This window comes from Eurytemora carolleeae, unplaced genomic scaffold (genome assembly GCF_000591075.1).
Source record: "Eurytemora carolleeae unplaced genomic scaffold, Eaff_2.0 scaffold361, whole genome shotgun sequence".
NCBI classification, from domain to species: domain Eukaryota; kingdom Metazoa; phylum Arthropoda; class Copepoda; order Calanoida; family Temoridae; genus Eurytemora; species Eurytemora carolleeae.
The window spans coordinates 207155-224506 of record NW_019396347.1 but is presented as its reverse complement, the minus strand read 5'-3'; the positions used below and the strand labels follow the sequence as shown (position 1 = coordinate 224506).

The window sequence follows — 17352 nt, the reverse complement described above, 5'->3', positions numbered from 1 at the left end:
CTTCAGCTAGTGTCTAGTAAGTGTCTAAGTCTTGATTAAGATATTTTACCTATGCCAAGGGTTCTCACTAAGCTTGAGTAGATCTACTAGACGAAGATCCTTCTCTGCTATCCTGTCGATAGCATGCTGGAGATGCTCACTCTACAACAAACAAGAGAAAAATAACACACAGACTTTAATAAAAACCTGAATCAATCTAAATTAAACAATTTAAAGGGACTGTATGCTATCACTACTTCATGGCATGATAAAGATGTTTACTCTTCAATAGACAAAACAAGAGAAAAATAAGACTTTACAACAGAACAGAGACTGAGATTTTAATGTTAACTTAAAGCTGTCTAAACTAATTTTCTCACTCTGTGATAGACTTTGCAACAGATTTATTCACAAAGAATGAGATTTTGATGACGACATTTAACTATATAAATCAGACGATGTAAAGGCCTTTCAGACATTTTTAAATCAAATAATTTGACAAAGAAAGAATTAAGTTTAAAACTTCAAGGAAGCAAAAATGTAAGTACAAAGGGTTCATAGTTAGTTTATAAATTAATCTGTACAAAGGGACTGAGGTTTGGCAACAATCTCTAAATATATCTTTGAAACCTGATTTTATAGAAGTTTGATATTTTAAATTATAAATTCTGTTAGATGCAGCAGCAAGAGTTAAAGTTTGAAATATAAAAGGTGGCAAACAACAAATTTCTTTAGATATTTTATAAACTTTAAATAATTTGTCTCCATTTTTCCCTTGTGTCCAGGCCGATCTTTCAGTATAGCACGCATATCAGAGACCAGAACTTTTCTATACGCATTCTCAGGTCCTACTTCACTCTCTACACTGCCGCGTGTTTTTAATGTCGCGTTCCCCGCTCGTCGGTTCCCAGCTTCACTATTTCCGTTCAATTCTACGGCTTCGTTTTCATCATATACTAGAAATGAAAAAAAAAAACATAGTTTTAAAATACAAAAAAATTGTTTTGCCCCCCCCCCCTAGAAGCTCCTAGGGGGGGGGGGGGACAAAATTTAAACTGTAAATTCAAAAGATTTGGCTTCTTGAATACTTTAAAGGTACACATTCAGTCCAAATACCTTACAAGTACTACTTTATCTCTCTTTCAAACAAAACTAGCAGAGAAAAACAGCAAACTATTTTTTTCTGTTCTTCACCCTTCAGTTTCAGAATTAAAAATGTGCTAGCTATGAGCTCTAGGGGGGGCACTGCCCCCTTGCCCCCTGTGTACGCCCTTGGTGATAACAAGAAAACAATAGAATAGGAAGACGATATGTGATTTTGTTACAAAGCAAATAGTTTTACTGAAACTTATTGTATCACTAATTTTGTGAGATGGGACTGTTTACACTGCACAATTGCTGTGTCACGTGTTAATTGGCATTTTATAAGTTATAACTTGATTATTAAAGTCGTCTTCCTATTTCAGGGTTTTCTGGTTATCACTATTAATAGTTTAGTAATAACGGCAACATCGCATAAAATAATACTGACCAATGGCAAATTTGATTCGAAATACTAACATACTCCTTTCATTTTTTAATCGTTCTGAACAGTTACCTTCAATGGAAGGTTCCATGTTTGCCTTCCAAACTGCTACAACAAAGAACAAAACCAGAACTCCGATTGCAGTGACAACACCCACTGCTGAACCTTAAAATGTTTAAAATGATAAATTGAACCAATGGCTGCAGCAATGATAATTGATAACACTAAAATCAAAAACACGAGAAACTAATATGATCTACGTATGCCGTAGCTATATAGGAATAAACTTAATCTGCATATGATCTTTCCCTCAAAAGTCGTAAATAACTTTCCTTCTTTTAACGCGAAATAAAGGGTATAAAATATGACAAAACATGCTTATTGCTTAACAGGGTTAATAAGAGAAAGCTCCCTAAGTATAAAACCAGGGGTTGGAATTTATGAAAAATAGGTTAACTCAAATATAGTATCAAGTACATTAGGTGGCCACAGAGAAATGGACCAATCATACACGACGTCACAAGTGTCAAATAGAACAAGGAAAACGAAATTTTCTCACATTAGTTGACATGTTTTCCAAGATTTAGTAAAAAAGTGTAAAAACAGAAACTAAAGAAAACATAAAATTGCACTCATTTTACTGGAAGATAAGCACTTTATTCTAAAATGATTACTATTTATAACAACTTTGTCGGACACATAAAACTGTTGACACTTGTGATGTAAGAATACAGCAGTACTCAGAGTGTACAAATTCTACGTTGCCATCTATTGTACTATACTCTATTTGATTGAACTAAGTTAATCTTAAACCCGACCTCTGGACAATGGACATCTGAATCGCCATGGAAAACTGTTGAACCATTAAATTGTCTGTTTAATCAAGATTTTGAATTTTTATCTAATTTCACTTTGTAAAAATGTTTAGTTTACCTATCGGTAAAGAGTAGCTGTTGAGAGTTTTCTCTACCTTAATTGACATTGTGTTCACAAAACTAGAATTAACATTTTCTTTTATACTTGATATATGGAGAAATTACGCAAGGAAAAACTTGTAATATAATCATGCCAATTCCCTTAGTTGGGTGTTCATAAAAAAAAACTTTTTCTGATCATTACACAAATTGTAGTATTACGTTCAAGATTTTTTACTCATTTTCTATTGAAGGAAATTAACGTTCTTCGTCGAAATGAAAACGGTCGGGGGTAAATATTTTCGTGAAAAATGGTTAACTCCTCTTGAAAAAATCTTTCCCAGAAAGTAGTTAGTTCGACAACATATTTGGATCGAGGTATTACTAGTAAAAAGCTTTGTCTGATAAAAAATGAAAGAAATTTCCATGATTTCCTTTGATTGTTTTTTTTTACATAATTTCTCTGTGAGAGTGACTTGCGGATTTCTTGCTCCCGAAACAAAAAAGATAATTGTAAGGACTGAATACTTTTCAATTTAGAAAAAAATACATCTTCCACATCACTGATCTGATCAAGATTTAAAGGCTACCTTCGTAAATCAGGCATGACTCATTTTTTCAAAAATGGAGGGTCTCTTAATTTTATTAGATTAAATTGTTAATTGTGAAAGCATCATAGTATAGAATATACAAATAATGTTCACTATGCCAAGGTTGAAAAGAATAAAAATAAAACTGTTGATTTAAGATTAAATACTGTAGATACTGTAGAAAATGGTTTATTCCTTGTGTTAAACTTTAACGGTAGCGTTCTACATTCACTGGAGTTAAACACTAAACAATTATATTTATGGAACAAATTGGAAAAAAATCTTAAATAAATTATAAAAAATCTAAAATTAACCTTCAAGGTCTAAAAATCTGGGTTCGGAAAAATAAATCTGGTTTTCAAACGAATCAATCTAGCTCCAGACTAATGAATTTGGCTCCAGAATAATGATTCTGGCTTCAGAATAATGAATCGGGATGCAGACTAAAGAGTCTGGCTCCAGACTAAACAATCTGGCTCCAGACTAATCAATCTGGCTCCAGACTAACCAATCTGGCTCCAGAATAATCATTTAGGCTCCAGAATAATGAATCTGGCTTCATACTAATCAATCAGGATCCAGACTAATCAATCAGGCTCCAGACTAATCAATCAGGCTCCAGACTAATCAATGAGGCTCCAGACTAATCAATCAGGCTCCAGACTAATCAATCAGGCTCCAGACTAATCAATCAGGCTCCAGACTAATCAATCAGGCTCCAGACTAATCAATCAGGCTCCAGAATAATCAATCTGGCTCCAGACTAATGAATCTGACATGGACTAATGTATCTGTTCCAAAATATGAAAAAACTAAAGGTTTGAGACGTAAACAAGTAGAGTTAAGAAAACAAATGCTATAATACATGAATGCTCGTAAATAACTGAATTATGATAAAATTAAGGTTTTTTTATCTGACACAATCCACATAAATATATATTCCTGGTATTACAGAGATGATAAATCCTTTCGGAAACATCTTGGTTCGAACAGGGTAGAAACCAACACTTAACATCCGGGCCCACATCCTGGATATATAATTCATTAAAGGGATTGTACACGTAGTTTAAAGTAACCTTCAATTATTAGTTCTTCAAATCAAATCAAATCATGCTTTTAGGGACGTCCTAAACCCACACACCAAAATTTAAGTGACTATACTAAATCAATTTTTAATATTTCTCCTAAATAAAACAAATCGTTTAAACAAAAAAATAAAAACACAACAAAGATTTTAATACTTCATTAAAAAGTTTGAAAAATACTATAAATAAGTTTACCCTGAATTTCTGACAATATCTTCAGAATCTATCCAAGGACAACCTAAAATAAGGAAGACTAGATGTTATTTATTACAGTATCTCCGACAAAAAAATGAAATTTTAATCTTTATTATTGCAGGGGAAATCTTTGTCTGGTCAAGGATAAAGTGATGTTATCTGTAAAAATGTGGATTTAAAATTGTGAGAATTCAACACTTTTAAAAACATGAAAACGACGAGATTTTCCTCATTATTGCTTAGATATAGCTTTAAATGGTACATTTGTGAACCATACATTCCACTTAATCAAATTATAGTTCATTTAAAGGGAGTGACCGGCTATGTAAGGTAGTTGAACTTAGTATGCAGTGTTGTGGAAAACTTCTTTCAGATTCATTTGAGATATATTACACTTTTTAAAGATCTGTAAATCCTGCATCTAACGAAATGCTCCGATCAACCTAAAATTTTCACAAAATGCTCATATTTGGCCCCATCACCAATAGAATCTTTGCAATGTGCCCACACATTTTTTTAACCCCCTTCGTGTGTCCCCCTTTAAATATTACCTGGTTGGTTAATTGCAACATATACACAGTTACTGCTCTCATTCAACATAGATTTTACAGTAACTAGGGTATATTAATGATAATGATAATGATAGTGATAATGATAGTGATAATGATAGTGATAATAATAATAATAATAATGATAATAATGATAATAATGATAATAATGATAATAATGATAATAATGATAATAATGATAATAATGATAATAATGATAATAATGATAATATTTTGAAATTTGTTTTTAAACAAAATATTAACTATATATATTTGTTTTTAATGTTTAAAGCAAGTGCAAAGTATGTTCGTAAACCTTACAGGAATCTGTGCTCCCATTGTCTCAATCTAAGAGAAACATCTAGTAATTGAAAAGTATAGAAAATTCCATTTTTGGTATAAAATCCTAATCTGAATAAATACATCTCCCTCATCTTTAGATGCTTTAAAATATGTCATGTCATAGAATGTAGATACATGATTTTACCACAAATTTAATTCCTTTAAACTCTTTCCAATGGTTAAAACCAAGGAACTATATACAGGAACGCCAAACTTAAATATACGCAAATTGTGTACTGTACACTGTGGGAGGAATGTAAACAAACCCAGTGCCCCAACAGAAGTTGAAGGGAAAGGACTACAGCTCTGATGTGATATTAATTTCCAACAAAAACAAATTAATATATCAAGTTAGAGTGAATATTTATAATTTTTGGCTCTCTGGTCAATATGGAAATAACAATAGTAATATATTCTTATTCCACCGCACTTTTCCTTCAAAAATGATGCGTTGAACTTGACTTCTTTGTTTTGATCTTCTCCCACTGCAGAACACAGATTTGACACATGAGATATGGCGCGGTTCCTGGTCTATTTATTTCTTGAGTGAAACTAAGGAAATACTTGTGATGATGATAATTATGATACTGATGATATTACCTAGATTAGGGAAGAAACTAAAAACTCTGGAAGAATGTTGATTCATCTTAAACTCTCTCTCAGAATCCAGTTCTAAATAATTATTAGTATATACCTTTATAGGAGCAAAACCAAAGATTCGTCCAAAAATATTTTAAAAACGGGGGTTTCTTTATTCAATCTGTATTTAGCATAAAAAGTTTTTAAGAAAGTAAGAGAATAAATCAAGAGTATTTTTCTAAATCTATTTATTATAGGTAAATAAAAAAAAAATTATAACAGAATTTCTTTTTTTTAAATTTTATTATTATCATTGTTATTATTATTATTGTTATTATTAAAATAAAGACCACCAGACATTCATTATGTCATTTTATTAAAAATTTCTTAGATAACAGTTTGGGTGCTTTATCCTATTTAAACACTTATCCAAAACTAACTTTATTGATTCTAAAATAAAGTTTTTAAAAAGAGAACTTCGAAAACAAACCCTGATTATCCAAAGAATACTTTATGTATTCATTTCTTTATGGATATTGTACAGGTTTTTGTTCTTAACATACCTATATTTATATCTTCATGTACAACTTGTATTTGTACATAAACCGGTTTCTGCCTTGTGGAGAATACGCCAACAGTAACATTATGATCACTGTACAGTGCACATAGTTGTTTTTAGTTTTTACATAATTTCATAGAAATGTTTAAACCCAATAAAACACAAATTAAAAAAAATAATATTTAGAAGAAAAATCAAAAAAAGTTTTTAGCCTCCATTTTTAAATTGATTTATGTTTTCTTTTGGAATTAAATTACTTTTAATACAGGGTTACTCATAACGGGTTAGATATCAAAGACGACTGTACGGAATTCATTGAGATTTTTTCTTACATCTATGGTTCCCTGCAGTTTAAAACTAAAATTTATTTCTTTACCAAACCCTTACGTAAATCATTAGATTATATTGAAAATCAAATCACATTATGATAGTCATATTCAATTAGTTTTGGGTCGTCAATTAAGTCTCATCCTTTGCTGGTAACCCGAAATAAAAAAAGATAATTTCACATTGAAAGGTACAATTACATGTATTTGGGGAAAACGTTAACAGCATGTTTCCTTTGTTTCTCCACCAGATGATTTGTGCATAGAAATTTATCTCCAGCTGACTCACCAACTTCGAGATCTAAAAATAAAGTTTTATCTTGCACTTCCTTTCTTTAACTTTAACATTCTCATAATAGAGTTTCTAACTCAATTCATATAATGAATATTCATTAAACCCTTATCAATTTGCAAAAGCATAATTGTCCATTAGATAACATAATGGAGTTTTCTTTTCCATTACAATAAAAGATTTCTTGAAATTTTCCATTTCCATAATAGAAGCTTTTCTATAATATAGGTTTTAATCTTCCATTTTTGGTTTTAAAGCTATTAACTGCCTGTACATAATTATTATCTTTTCTAATTCTCCTAATTATAAAATGTATTTTTTCTTTACTTTCATTCTTATAAAAAAGTTGTTCTCGACACTTTAAATGTAATTTCTATACTATAGTTAAATTTGTATAGTTTAATAATTTTATTAATACCTAAGCTCCAGTGGTTATGATAACCCTGGTATATTGCTGTAAGATGAAGATTACCAGTTTCTTGAGCCCTGAAAATATTTTGGAATTTTCCTTAGAACACTTTCTTTTAGACGTATTGTTGATTTTAAATAAAGAAATACAGGGTGTCAAAATAAAACATATGAACCGAGTGAAGAATTCGAGAATCATCCAGAATTAGCATGGTAACAACTAATTTTAAAAACATTAAATGATTTCAATTTAATGAATTGGAACTGCCTACCACTGGTTAAAATTTGAATTACTGATTCAAAACCTTCCATAACCTTAAACCATAACATTTAAATTGTTCGGGTTCAAATATAAACCGGCAGTAGACCTTTAACGACGTAGCTTATATTCATAAAATTTGGTCCTAGGTCGGCTAGAATATATATTTTATGAAAGCTATTTTTCTATTCTGGTTTTTAAAACAAAAACGACTGGGAATTTTCAATTTTCTAATTATAACAAGTACAACAGTATGCGGTATCAAAACACAAACAAACAAATTCTATGCTCTGGCAGACAAAAATTCCTGCAGAATACAGCTTTCCTAGTAGGCATAACTACAGTGGTAGGCCTTTATATCAATACAATGAAGACTACTTTTAAACTTAAGTTTTGATTTTTTTCATATTACAAGTTTACAAGTAAACAAAGAGAACCTGTTAAATGGAAGTTTCTCTTTGTTTCCATGTTTATATATTTATTCATAGCTTGGTAGAAACTAAAAATTGAAATCCAAAGCCGTCTTATTGTATTGATATATACGACGATGACAGTATAATAAATTAAAAAGGCGATCTTGAAGTTGTCAATACATTTCCATGTTTATTGGAACACCCTGTTGATTAAAATTGTCACTACAGCATGACATTTATAAAGTAATATGGTACCGTCGCACTAAACACACTTTCTTTATACTCGAATTGAAAGGCAGAAGAGCATATTTCATTTATTTTTCATATTTCATTTCAGTTCATATTTCATTTCAGTTCATATTTCATTTATTTTTCATAATTCATTTCAGTCCATATTTCATTTCCATTTCATAGTTCATTTCAGTTCATATTTCATTTCATTTCAGTTCATATTTCATTTCAGTTCATATTTCATTTCAGTTCATATTTCATTTCAGTTCATATTTCATTTCATTTCATTTTTCATTTTAGTTCATATTTAATTTCAGTTCATATTTAATTTCAGTTCATATTTCATTTCAGTTCATATTTCATTTCAGTTCATATTTCATTTCAGTTCATATTTCATTTTAGTTCATATTTCATTTCCATTTCATATTTCATTTCTATTTCATATTTCATTTCAGTTCATATTTCATTTCCAATTCATATTTCATTTCCATTTCATATTTCATTTCAGTTCAAATTTCATTTCCAATTTATATTTCATTTCCAATTTATATTTCATTTCCATTTCATATTTCATTCCACTACATATTTCATTTCCGTTTCATACTTCTATTCCAATTCATATTTCATTTCAGTTCATATTTCATTTCCATTTCATATTTCATTTCCGTTTCATATTTCATTTCCGTTTCATATTTCATTTCCAGTTCATATTTCATTTCCGTTCCAGATTTCATTTCCGTTTCATATTTCATTTCCGTTCCATATTTCATTTTCGTTTCATATTTCATTTCAGTTTATATTTCATTTCCAGTTCATATTTCATTTCAGTGCATATTTCATTTCAGTTCATATTTCATTTCAGTTCATATTTTATTTCAGTCTATATTTCATTTCCATTTCATATTTCATTTCTGTTTCATATTTCATTTCCATTTCATATTTTATTTCAGTCCATATTTAACATATGTTTCTCCGGTCTTTGTTTCTTTGTCTGCTTGTTTTTGCAATTCAGAGCAAACTTGATGTATTCTTCTATAACATTATTATCATTTTATTAAAAGGGACTGTAGACGTAATTTTATGCGACTTTTCATTTATTGAACGGCATATCCGATTCACAGCAGAATCCTTTAAAGCTTTGTCTGAGCAAAAATGTATGAGATATACATAATCTTCTCTTTAAAAATCGATTATTTTCAATTGTGGTTTTTCTTTAAAGACAGTTTCGCATTTATTATTTGGAAAGACTGGATAAAATTTTCAGAACTAAATACTTTTCAAGTTTTCAAGGTAGCAAAACAACGATCGACATATTCCCCATTTTTTATCAGATTAAGGATTCAAGGGTATCGCTAATTGTCCCTCTTTACATGAAGTGTCAATAAAAATTTCAACAATAGCCCCTTTAACCTCGTCTTGAACTTGATATCGGTTTATTACAAAGATGATTTCAAGTTCTTAGCTTTCCTTAAAATCAAAGCAAGGTTATTAAATAAGGATAGTTACTCTGAGTGCGCTCCAATGTACAGAAAATGCTGTTTCCTTGGGATAGATAGAACCTTGACTCAAAGCGTCTCATCAAATCGTATCGACGGCTTTATTGTTTTGAGAATTTGTACAGTAATATTTCACGTGTATATAATGTTTGTTTTTCAATATATCTAGATATAACTGAAATATTAATCACGATTTTTAAATTTTTAAAAATAAATGCCGCGTTAATCAATGACGAGCTTACAGTCAAAACTAAACTTAAATATTCGTAAACTAACCTTTCTAATAAAGATGAATTGGTGGATAAAGAGGAAGTTCCAACAATACTGGTTCTGAGCAGTACTCCACTAAATATTTTCTTTAACAACTTTTTCTCCCAACCGTCAGATGCATTTTAAATGAGAAAGTAAAATAGAGAACTCTGTAGATTGTTGAATTAGAGAGTATATTAAAAATTCAAAAATCAAAATTTAATGGACCAAATACATCTAGACCTGGTTGGTCCTAAGTGGCACCTGAAAAAGTTCCCCGCCCCACTTAAAAACATTTCCATGCCCCGGCCCCCACTCTCAAAAATCATTCAATAAAACAAATGTTACTGAAGAAAATTCCTGTTTATATTTGAAAATTCAATGATTTTTTTTTGATTTTTAACGAGTGCCTGCTCTAATCAAAAGTGTTTCCAATAATCAACATAAGCAAATAAAATTTTAATAATGTAAATACCTGTTTAAGGTTTGTTTAACAGGTAGATTTGTTATATAGGGAGTTGAGAGATCAACTTTTACCTAGATCATTCATTCAATATATTTTATTCATTCATCCGTTGACTTTTATTCATCCATTCATTCGTAATAAATCATTCATTCATCCGTTGACTTTTATTCATCCATTCATTTGTAATAATTCATTCATTTATTCATCCTTTTATTCTTTCATTCATTCATTCATCCTTTCATTCATCCTTTTATTCATCCTTTAATTGCTTCATTCATTCATTCATCCATTCATCCATTCATCCTTTCATTTTATTGGATTTTTCCGCCAAATATATTCATTTATTCATTACATTATCTTTCCTGTGCTATCATTAATTCATTAATTAAATCTTACACTTATCCGTCTATTAGTTAAATCTTAATTAATTTACCAAATCATCAATTTTTATCAATATTCTAAGTTAACATATAATTTATCGATTAACATCTTTTCATCAAAAACTTTCATAATTTTATTTTTTCATAATTTTATAGTTTCATAGTATCATAATTTCATAATTTCATAATATCATAATATCATAATTTCATAATTTCATAATTTCATAATTTCATAATATCATAATTTCATAATTTCATAATTTCATAATTTCATAATATCATAATTTCATAATTCCAGATTTCATCAATTTCTTCAAACTTTACTCCAACATAGATATAATTTTAAAGAAAACATCTTACATGAAAATTTTTTTAACTTTTTTATTACCTTAAATTCCCTGCAGTTAGCAGATAAGAAACAAAGAATAAATAAAATTAATTTTAACATTTTTGAGATTACCAAGAAAACATGTCTGAAAATAGTTTAGATTATGTTAATTTGTAATTTCAAGTGACCTTCCCTTAAAAGAGGGACATGTCCGATTCACAAATTAAATCAAATCATACGGCATTTTTAAAATAAACATTCTGATCAATAATGTGGAAGATATGATCTTTTTCATGCCTTAGCATTATCTTCAATTTTTCCGGAGCAGAAATGCGCAATTCACTTATAAAAAGAAACCACTATTGAAAATAATCAACTATTAAAGAGATGATAATGGATATCTAAATCTTTTAATGGTTTCGGTGTGAATTAGACATGCCAGTATCTAAATGGTGATTCATTTAATGCAAATTAACACATCCATTTAAATAGATTCATTATAGTAAATATTTAACGAGAACGAATTGGAATTTAGAAAATATATAATTAATTTCAACTAGAATTATTATGCAAATTATACATAGTAAATTGTAACTTCTGAGCTTAATGTCTGTATAAACTATGAAAAATATGAGACCTAGTATCAAATATTGCACAATGAAAAAGAAGTAAAAACTAGGTGACGTGGTAAACCTAACAGTCGTAAAAACATTAAAGCGTAATCAATAAACGGAAAGAATAAAAATTAAACCCAAACAAAGGGATTGAGGTCATGTTTGATGCCTTGTCTTTTTACCTATTTATATTAAAAGCATGATAAAAAACATTATATTAAAAGCATGATAAAAACATTATATTAAAAGCATGATAACACATTATATTTAAAGCATGATAAAAACATTATATTAAAAGCATGATAAAAACATTATATTAAAAGCATGATAACACATTATATTAAAAGCATGATAAAAAACAAAGCGTTGGGGAAAATGTTTTGTTCTCAAACTTTACACAACTACGGGTTAACTAATAAGAGATAATTGAAACATTCCTTGATCGCATATTAAATCAAGTTTCTACAAACAAANATTAAAGTGAAACGTTAGAACAGATTAATAAGCTAGATTAGATTACATTACCTAGAAATAGTTTGGGACTTCTAGGTGTACAATGTACGAATTTAAAATTAACGCTGCCGTATTACTTAAAGTAATTGAAGTATATATATTAAAACTCTGAAATGTTCATTTGTCAGGGGGTGGAGTAATGCAGTGCTCCCAACTCCCCCCCCCCTCCTTCAATTGATTAATCCTAAGGTTTCCGTTTTTTTTACCAGGGGGGGCAGTGTAGTCCTCTTGCCCCCCTTGGGATTTATGGGCTAAAATCAGGTGTGGTGGGTAAAAAATGAGTTTGCCCCTATCTTTAATTGTCAAAAGCATTTCTCTTTTATCTGAAATCTCTCTACCCTCCCCCCTTCTTGATAAATAATTATAGCTTTATGCATTATGCTGTATGAAGCACGTATGCAGGAAATTTTTCAAAAATTCATTCTTAAAAATAGAATATAAAGGACTATGAAAGCCCTCTCTCGCTTTTAATATGACCCAAATAATTCCGAATGGGGGGGAGGGGCTCTCATTTTATTCATGAATTTACTTTGGTGACAAAAACCAAAAGTTGTAGACCTTTGGTATTTCAAACGTTGAATTCGGTTACGATAAAATAAACTAAGTTTGAAATATCAAAAGTTAGGCATAGAGATTAGGAGAGTTGAATTGCCCGGCGTTGCCCCAGTTACTCTTAGTTACTCCCAACCACGCTTGGTCTTAAATCATGATTTTAGCGGTGCTCGGGGTTGCCTGTAGAATTTTAAAAATTCCATAATTTCGGCAGCAATAGCACATATAAATGAGCGAAGAGCTTTAATATATATATGATATGTATGTTTGACAGACAAGTCGTAACACATCGAGAAATGAAACAGATAGCATATAATAGGAAGTATGTCACCAACTGAGTCGTATTCAGGGGGAGGGGGCTATGGGGGCTCAGCCCACCCATGTATCTGTGAAATATACGGTTTCCATGTTTTTTGGGCTCGAACGGGGGCTGAGCCCCCTCCCCCCCTCTACATCCCTGCCTTTACATTAGCTATTACTACCTAGGTCCTAGAATGTTAGGTGTTGAGACAACATTTGGTAATTTCCTAGTATACGATTTTTGGTAAATAGTAATATGAGTTTTGGACCCCCCAGGCCCCTCATTTTATTTTATGCATTTGATTTTTACAATTTTTTATCATAAAATTAATATTTTTATACTTATAAAGTAGAGATCTCTGTTCGTTTGTTTGAATGCCAGATCATAACTCAGGCACTCCTTCACCAAATTGCCACAAATTTTGACAAACGATATCAGTAAAAACAAGGAAATATTCTTAAATAGCTTAGTTTTAGTTGAATAGAGAAAAATTTGTTTCCAGGCAAAGCTGGGTTCCCAAGGTAGTATTTTCTTTTAGTCCCGGGTTAGGTTAAGACAATTTCTGAGTGAGATGTGCCCGAGTAGGACAAGCTATAAGGGGCCGAGCGCCGCGGCTAGAACAGGCTAGGAGGGCGCCGCGGCCACCCTTCCAAACTATTGTTTGCAGATCCAATTCTGAAGAAGATACCACTATAACTTTAAATTTTAAAAAACTCAGCTACCGTTCCCCCCCCCCCCCCCCTTACTCTGTTTGATCCGAGCAAAAACAATTATAGTAATAAGCTTGAACTTTAGTAAGCATGGGGACAGTTTTGGTATGACTCACAAGATATGCTTGACATATGCTTAATCTCAACGTATATGACGAAATTAACTAGTTAAAACATGAGCGATAATTAAAGAATTATCAAGACTTGTTTCGGAATGATACCAGAAAATTGACTGAGCACAGAGCACTTATAGCCAGTCCTCAGTCGAGCAGCTTTTAAACGTTGAGCGAGTCGAGCAAATTGAAATAAACTGAGAGTAAGATCTCATCATCTCATGTTTATTGTTATTACGTGAGACTGCCTCGGGCATTTGCCGCGCACAACTATATAGAGTAAACTATTATTGGATTTCTGAAAAATTAAAATTAAAAAGTGTTGAAGTCATCTCATTTTAAACATTTTTGTTATTGAATTAATTTGATTGATTGATTGATTGATAAACGTTTATTTCTTCACACCTTGTGACTGGTGTCTTAAATCTTTGAATTAATTTTCCGAAGGAGTAAAAAAGAAATTATTTTTTGACCTGTTCATTGTCGTCTTCTATTTAAATCCTTGCAATACTGCACAATGCCGCTCAACTTTCTCAATCTCTATTGTTTGAAAAAGTTCGTTAGGGTTCCGGAATTGGAAAAACGAGTTCATACCAATTAAACCAGTCTTAGTGTTAAATATGGGTCGAATTTTAACCAAGAATTACCGATTTAAAAACATTTGATATTGTTTACCAAATGGAAAATTCTGTAAATTACAGAAAAGTTCGTGAAATCTCTATTAGGAAGGAGGAAGGGGGGGGGGGTAATTACTGACGAGAGGTTGATTAATTAAAAGGCACTTTTCAACTCTAATGCGCTCTCAAGAAAGTCAGATATTATTTTATATTTAAATTATTATCTGAAAGTATTGGATTCGGTTGAATGATTTTATTTGTTAATTTCAATTATGATTTTTCATTTACTTTTACAGTTTCTCAAGTTTTTTTGATTAATGAAAACTGGTAATTTCCTTGCAAACGATTTTGAACCCCCGGCCACCCGGTAATCGATAATCTCATGAATTCTAATTAAATATTAACGTCTTACACCTAACCAAATTTTCATTTATCGTAAAATTATCTGGTATATTCCTAGAGAACGATTTTTGGACCCCCCCTCCCAATTATCTCTTATGTGAATTTTTTTTATTTAGAGAAACATGGCACAAAATGTGAATCCATCAACAGCCGGGACAAGATTGCACGATCAAGGAGATAAAGACGGGAATGGAAAGTAAGATATGTTTTTTCTTATAATGTAATATCTTTAGAAATGAGACATTCTCTGGGAGGACATTTATTGATTAACTTTCATTTTCCTCCAAACCATTCCCCATTTTCAATACTTACACAGCTTCTAAATGCTTAGGAGTCTTTATCTTCTTGAATAAGAATTTCTACCCCTAAAGGGGGATGGTGGAGATGCGCTATTTGATGTAGGGAGGGGGGCGGGGCTGCTTTCAATTTTGGTTCAAATTTTACAATTTTATGGCTGCACGTCTAATCAAATAGGACATCTCCACCAACCCATTTATAAATCTAGATATAATAAATATGTAAAATAAATTCTAATCTGTTTTATTTTCTATTGTTGGGACAAAAAGAGCCGAAGAAAAAAAAACATTACATTAAAAGAAAACAGAAAGGCCAAATTAAAAAAAAGAAGCAAATGACAAAAAATAAAAACAAAGAAAATATAATGAAAGAAAAAAATTCGATCAAAAAAAAATGTCCTTTTTTTAAGCTTGATGCACTAGATATTTGTAAATATTGAATGGTAATATTTTCTGCATAAAAATGTGATATATGCACCTTTATAAATATCATGACAACAATCTGAATTTTTTTTATAAACTCCGCCAGGAGCCCTGAAAATAATCATTACATAAACATAGGATATGTATTTTCGTCACTTGTAAAAAGGTTTTTAAGCTCTGGAGAGTAAAATAAGTAAGGAGGCCCATGATTACCAAGCTTACTATTTGCATTTTTCTTTTGCTATATGCCTGAATTATGCATTTTAAAGTTATAATGATCTATCTTTTTGCTTCAGAGTTGGAGGATCTGCGTCTCAGCAGGTCTCTAAACGGTTACAGTCGGAGCTCATGAGCCTCATGATGTCACAGGTAACCCTCACCAGCTTAAAGGGACTGTACACGTACTTTAGCAGTTTAAAGAGACTGTAGACATACTTCAGCAGTTAAGAGACTGTAGACATACTTCAGCAGTTTAAAGAGACTGTAGACATACTTCAGCAGTTCAATAGACTGTAGACGAACTTCAGCAGTTTAAAGAGACTGTAGGCGAACTTCAGCAGTTTGAAGAGACTGTAGACGAACTTCAGCAGTTTAAAGAGACTGTATACATACTTTAGCAGTTAAAAGAGACTGTAGACGTACTTCAGCAGTTAAAAAAGATTGTAGACATACTTCAGCACTTTAAAGAGACCGTAGACGTACTTCAGCAGTTTAAAGAGACTGTAGACGTACTTCAGCAGTTTAAAGCCAATAAAACCCACTGGGCTTTTTTGTTGAAAAAAACGGTTTTTCCAACCCTGATGCCTGACCTTAACAACCAAAAAAAGCGTTGAATTCTGTTGGATTTCCTGCACTGTTTCACCTGTAGAAATATGCAAATACTTATTTTATTAAGAAACTGCAATTCAAAACTTTCTAGTTTCAGTTAAAAAAATAAGAAATTTTCATCAAACGACGATATATTCCTCTTTGCTGCTCAGACAAAGGGTTAAAAGATACCATTGTGAATTGGACTTTTTTACGTACTTTGCAAGCATTACGTAGAATTTTGAGATAAAAAAGTTATTTTATTCCGTTGTTGTTAAGCATTACATAGAATCTAAAATAACTCGAAGAAATCCTGAATTGTATTTCTTTTTCCAAATAAAAAAAACGATTCTTTCTAATGAAATGGGTTGCAAAGTTATTGTAAAATAAATACTGCTGATGTGGTAGCGCTGTTGCACTCCTATTAAGAAGTATTACCACTTAATTCAGCCCATAAACTCATTAGTCTTTACTTTTCGCGAAAAGTTCCTTTCAATTATTGAATCAGTTAAAACCATCGAATTTCATTAAAACCAATCTTTTTATAACTTAGAGACACATTTGTAATGTAAAACGAAAAAAAATTATTGATTATTAAACGAGGAGTGGATAAATAGTTTTATAAACAGTTTTTCCCGAACCCATGGACAAGAACTTATTATGTTTAGGACAAAGGTATCTCAGCCTTCCCTGATGGTGATAATCTTCTCTCCTGGGTTGGTACAGTTGTTGGTCCACAGGTAGAGAGAGTTTTAATATACATTATTACGGACATATAGTCCTTTAACCGCTGTAAACCATTTATTTTAAGAAATTAATTTTCTATTTTTTTTTCGGGGG

General features: G+C 31.0%; 3 protein-coding genes across 5 annotated transcripts in view; 1 reads left to right on the top strand and 2 right to left on the bottom strand.

Annotated features, from left to right (window-relative positions):
- Positions 1-30: 30 nt before the first annotated feature.
- Positions 31-4936, bottom strand: LOC111701444 (uncharacterized). 2 transcript variants are annotated; one of them, XM_023472730.1, is made up of 8 exons: positions 4840-4936; positions 4289-4331; positions 3951-4036; positions 3204-3252; positions 2438-2499; positions 1577-1669; positions 754-935; positions 31-141 (listed from the first exon to the last, which is right to left on the bottom strand). In XM_023472730.1, exons 1-8 carry the CDS (start codon positions 4886-4888, stop codon positions 46-48), a joined length of 660 nt encoding a protein of 219 aa, XP_023328498.1. In that variant the 5' UTR covers positions 4889-4936; the 3' UTR covers positions 31-45. The 2 variants fall into 2 exon arrangements, with proteins under 2 accessions (XP_023328498.1, XP_023328499.1); XM_023472731.1 differs by having other exon boundaries at positions 39-112.
- Positions 4937-5641: 705 nt separating this feature from the next.
- LOC111701443 (uncharacterized) lies at positions 5642-11305 on the bottom strand. The gene is made up of 7 exons (XM_023472729.1): positions 11225-11305; positions 10466-10527; positions 10018-10086; positions 7353-7420; positions 6877-6943; positions 6321-6409; positions 5642-5850 (listed from the first exon to the last, which is right to left on the bottom strand). The coding sequence occupies exons 1-7, from the start codon at positions 11282-11284 to the stop codon at positions 5714-5716; spliced, it is 552 nt and encodes a 183-aa protein (XP_023328497.1). The 5' UTR covers positions 11285-11305; the 3' UTR covers positions 5642-5713.
- Positions 11306-15096: 3791 nt separating this feature from the next.
- LOC111701442 (ubiquitin-conjugating enzyme E2 C) overlaps positions 15097-17352 on the top strand; it is a 5691-nt gene continuing 3435 nt past the window's right edge. For both annotated transcript variants that reach the window (XM_023472726.1, XM_023472728.1), the window contains exons 1-3: positions 15097-15182; positions 16002-16074; positions 17181-17252. In XM_023472726.1, coding sequence (XP_023328494.1) covers positions 15109-15182; positions 16002-16074; positions 17181-17252 — 219 coding nt within the window. In that variant the 5' untranslated portion in view covers positions 15097-15108. The remainder of the gene's footprint in view (positions 15183-16001; positions 16075-17180; positions 17253-17352) is intronic.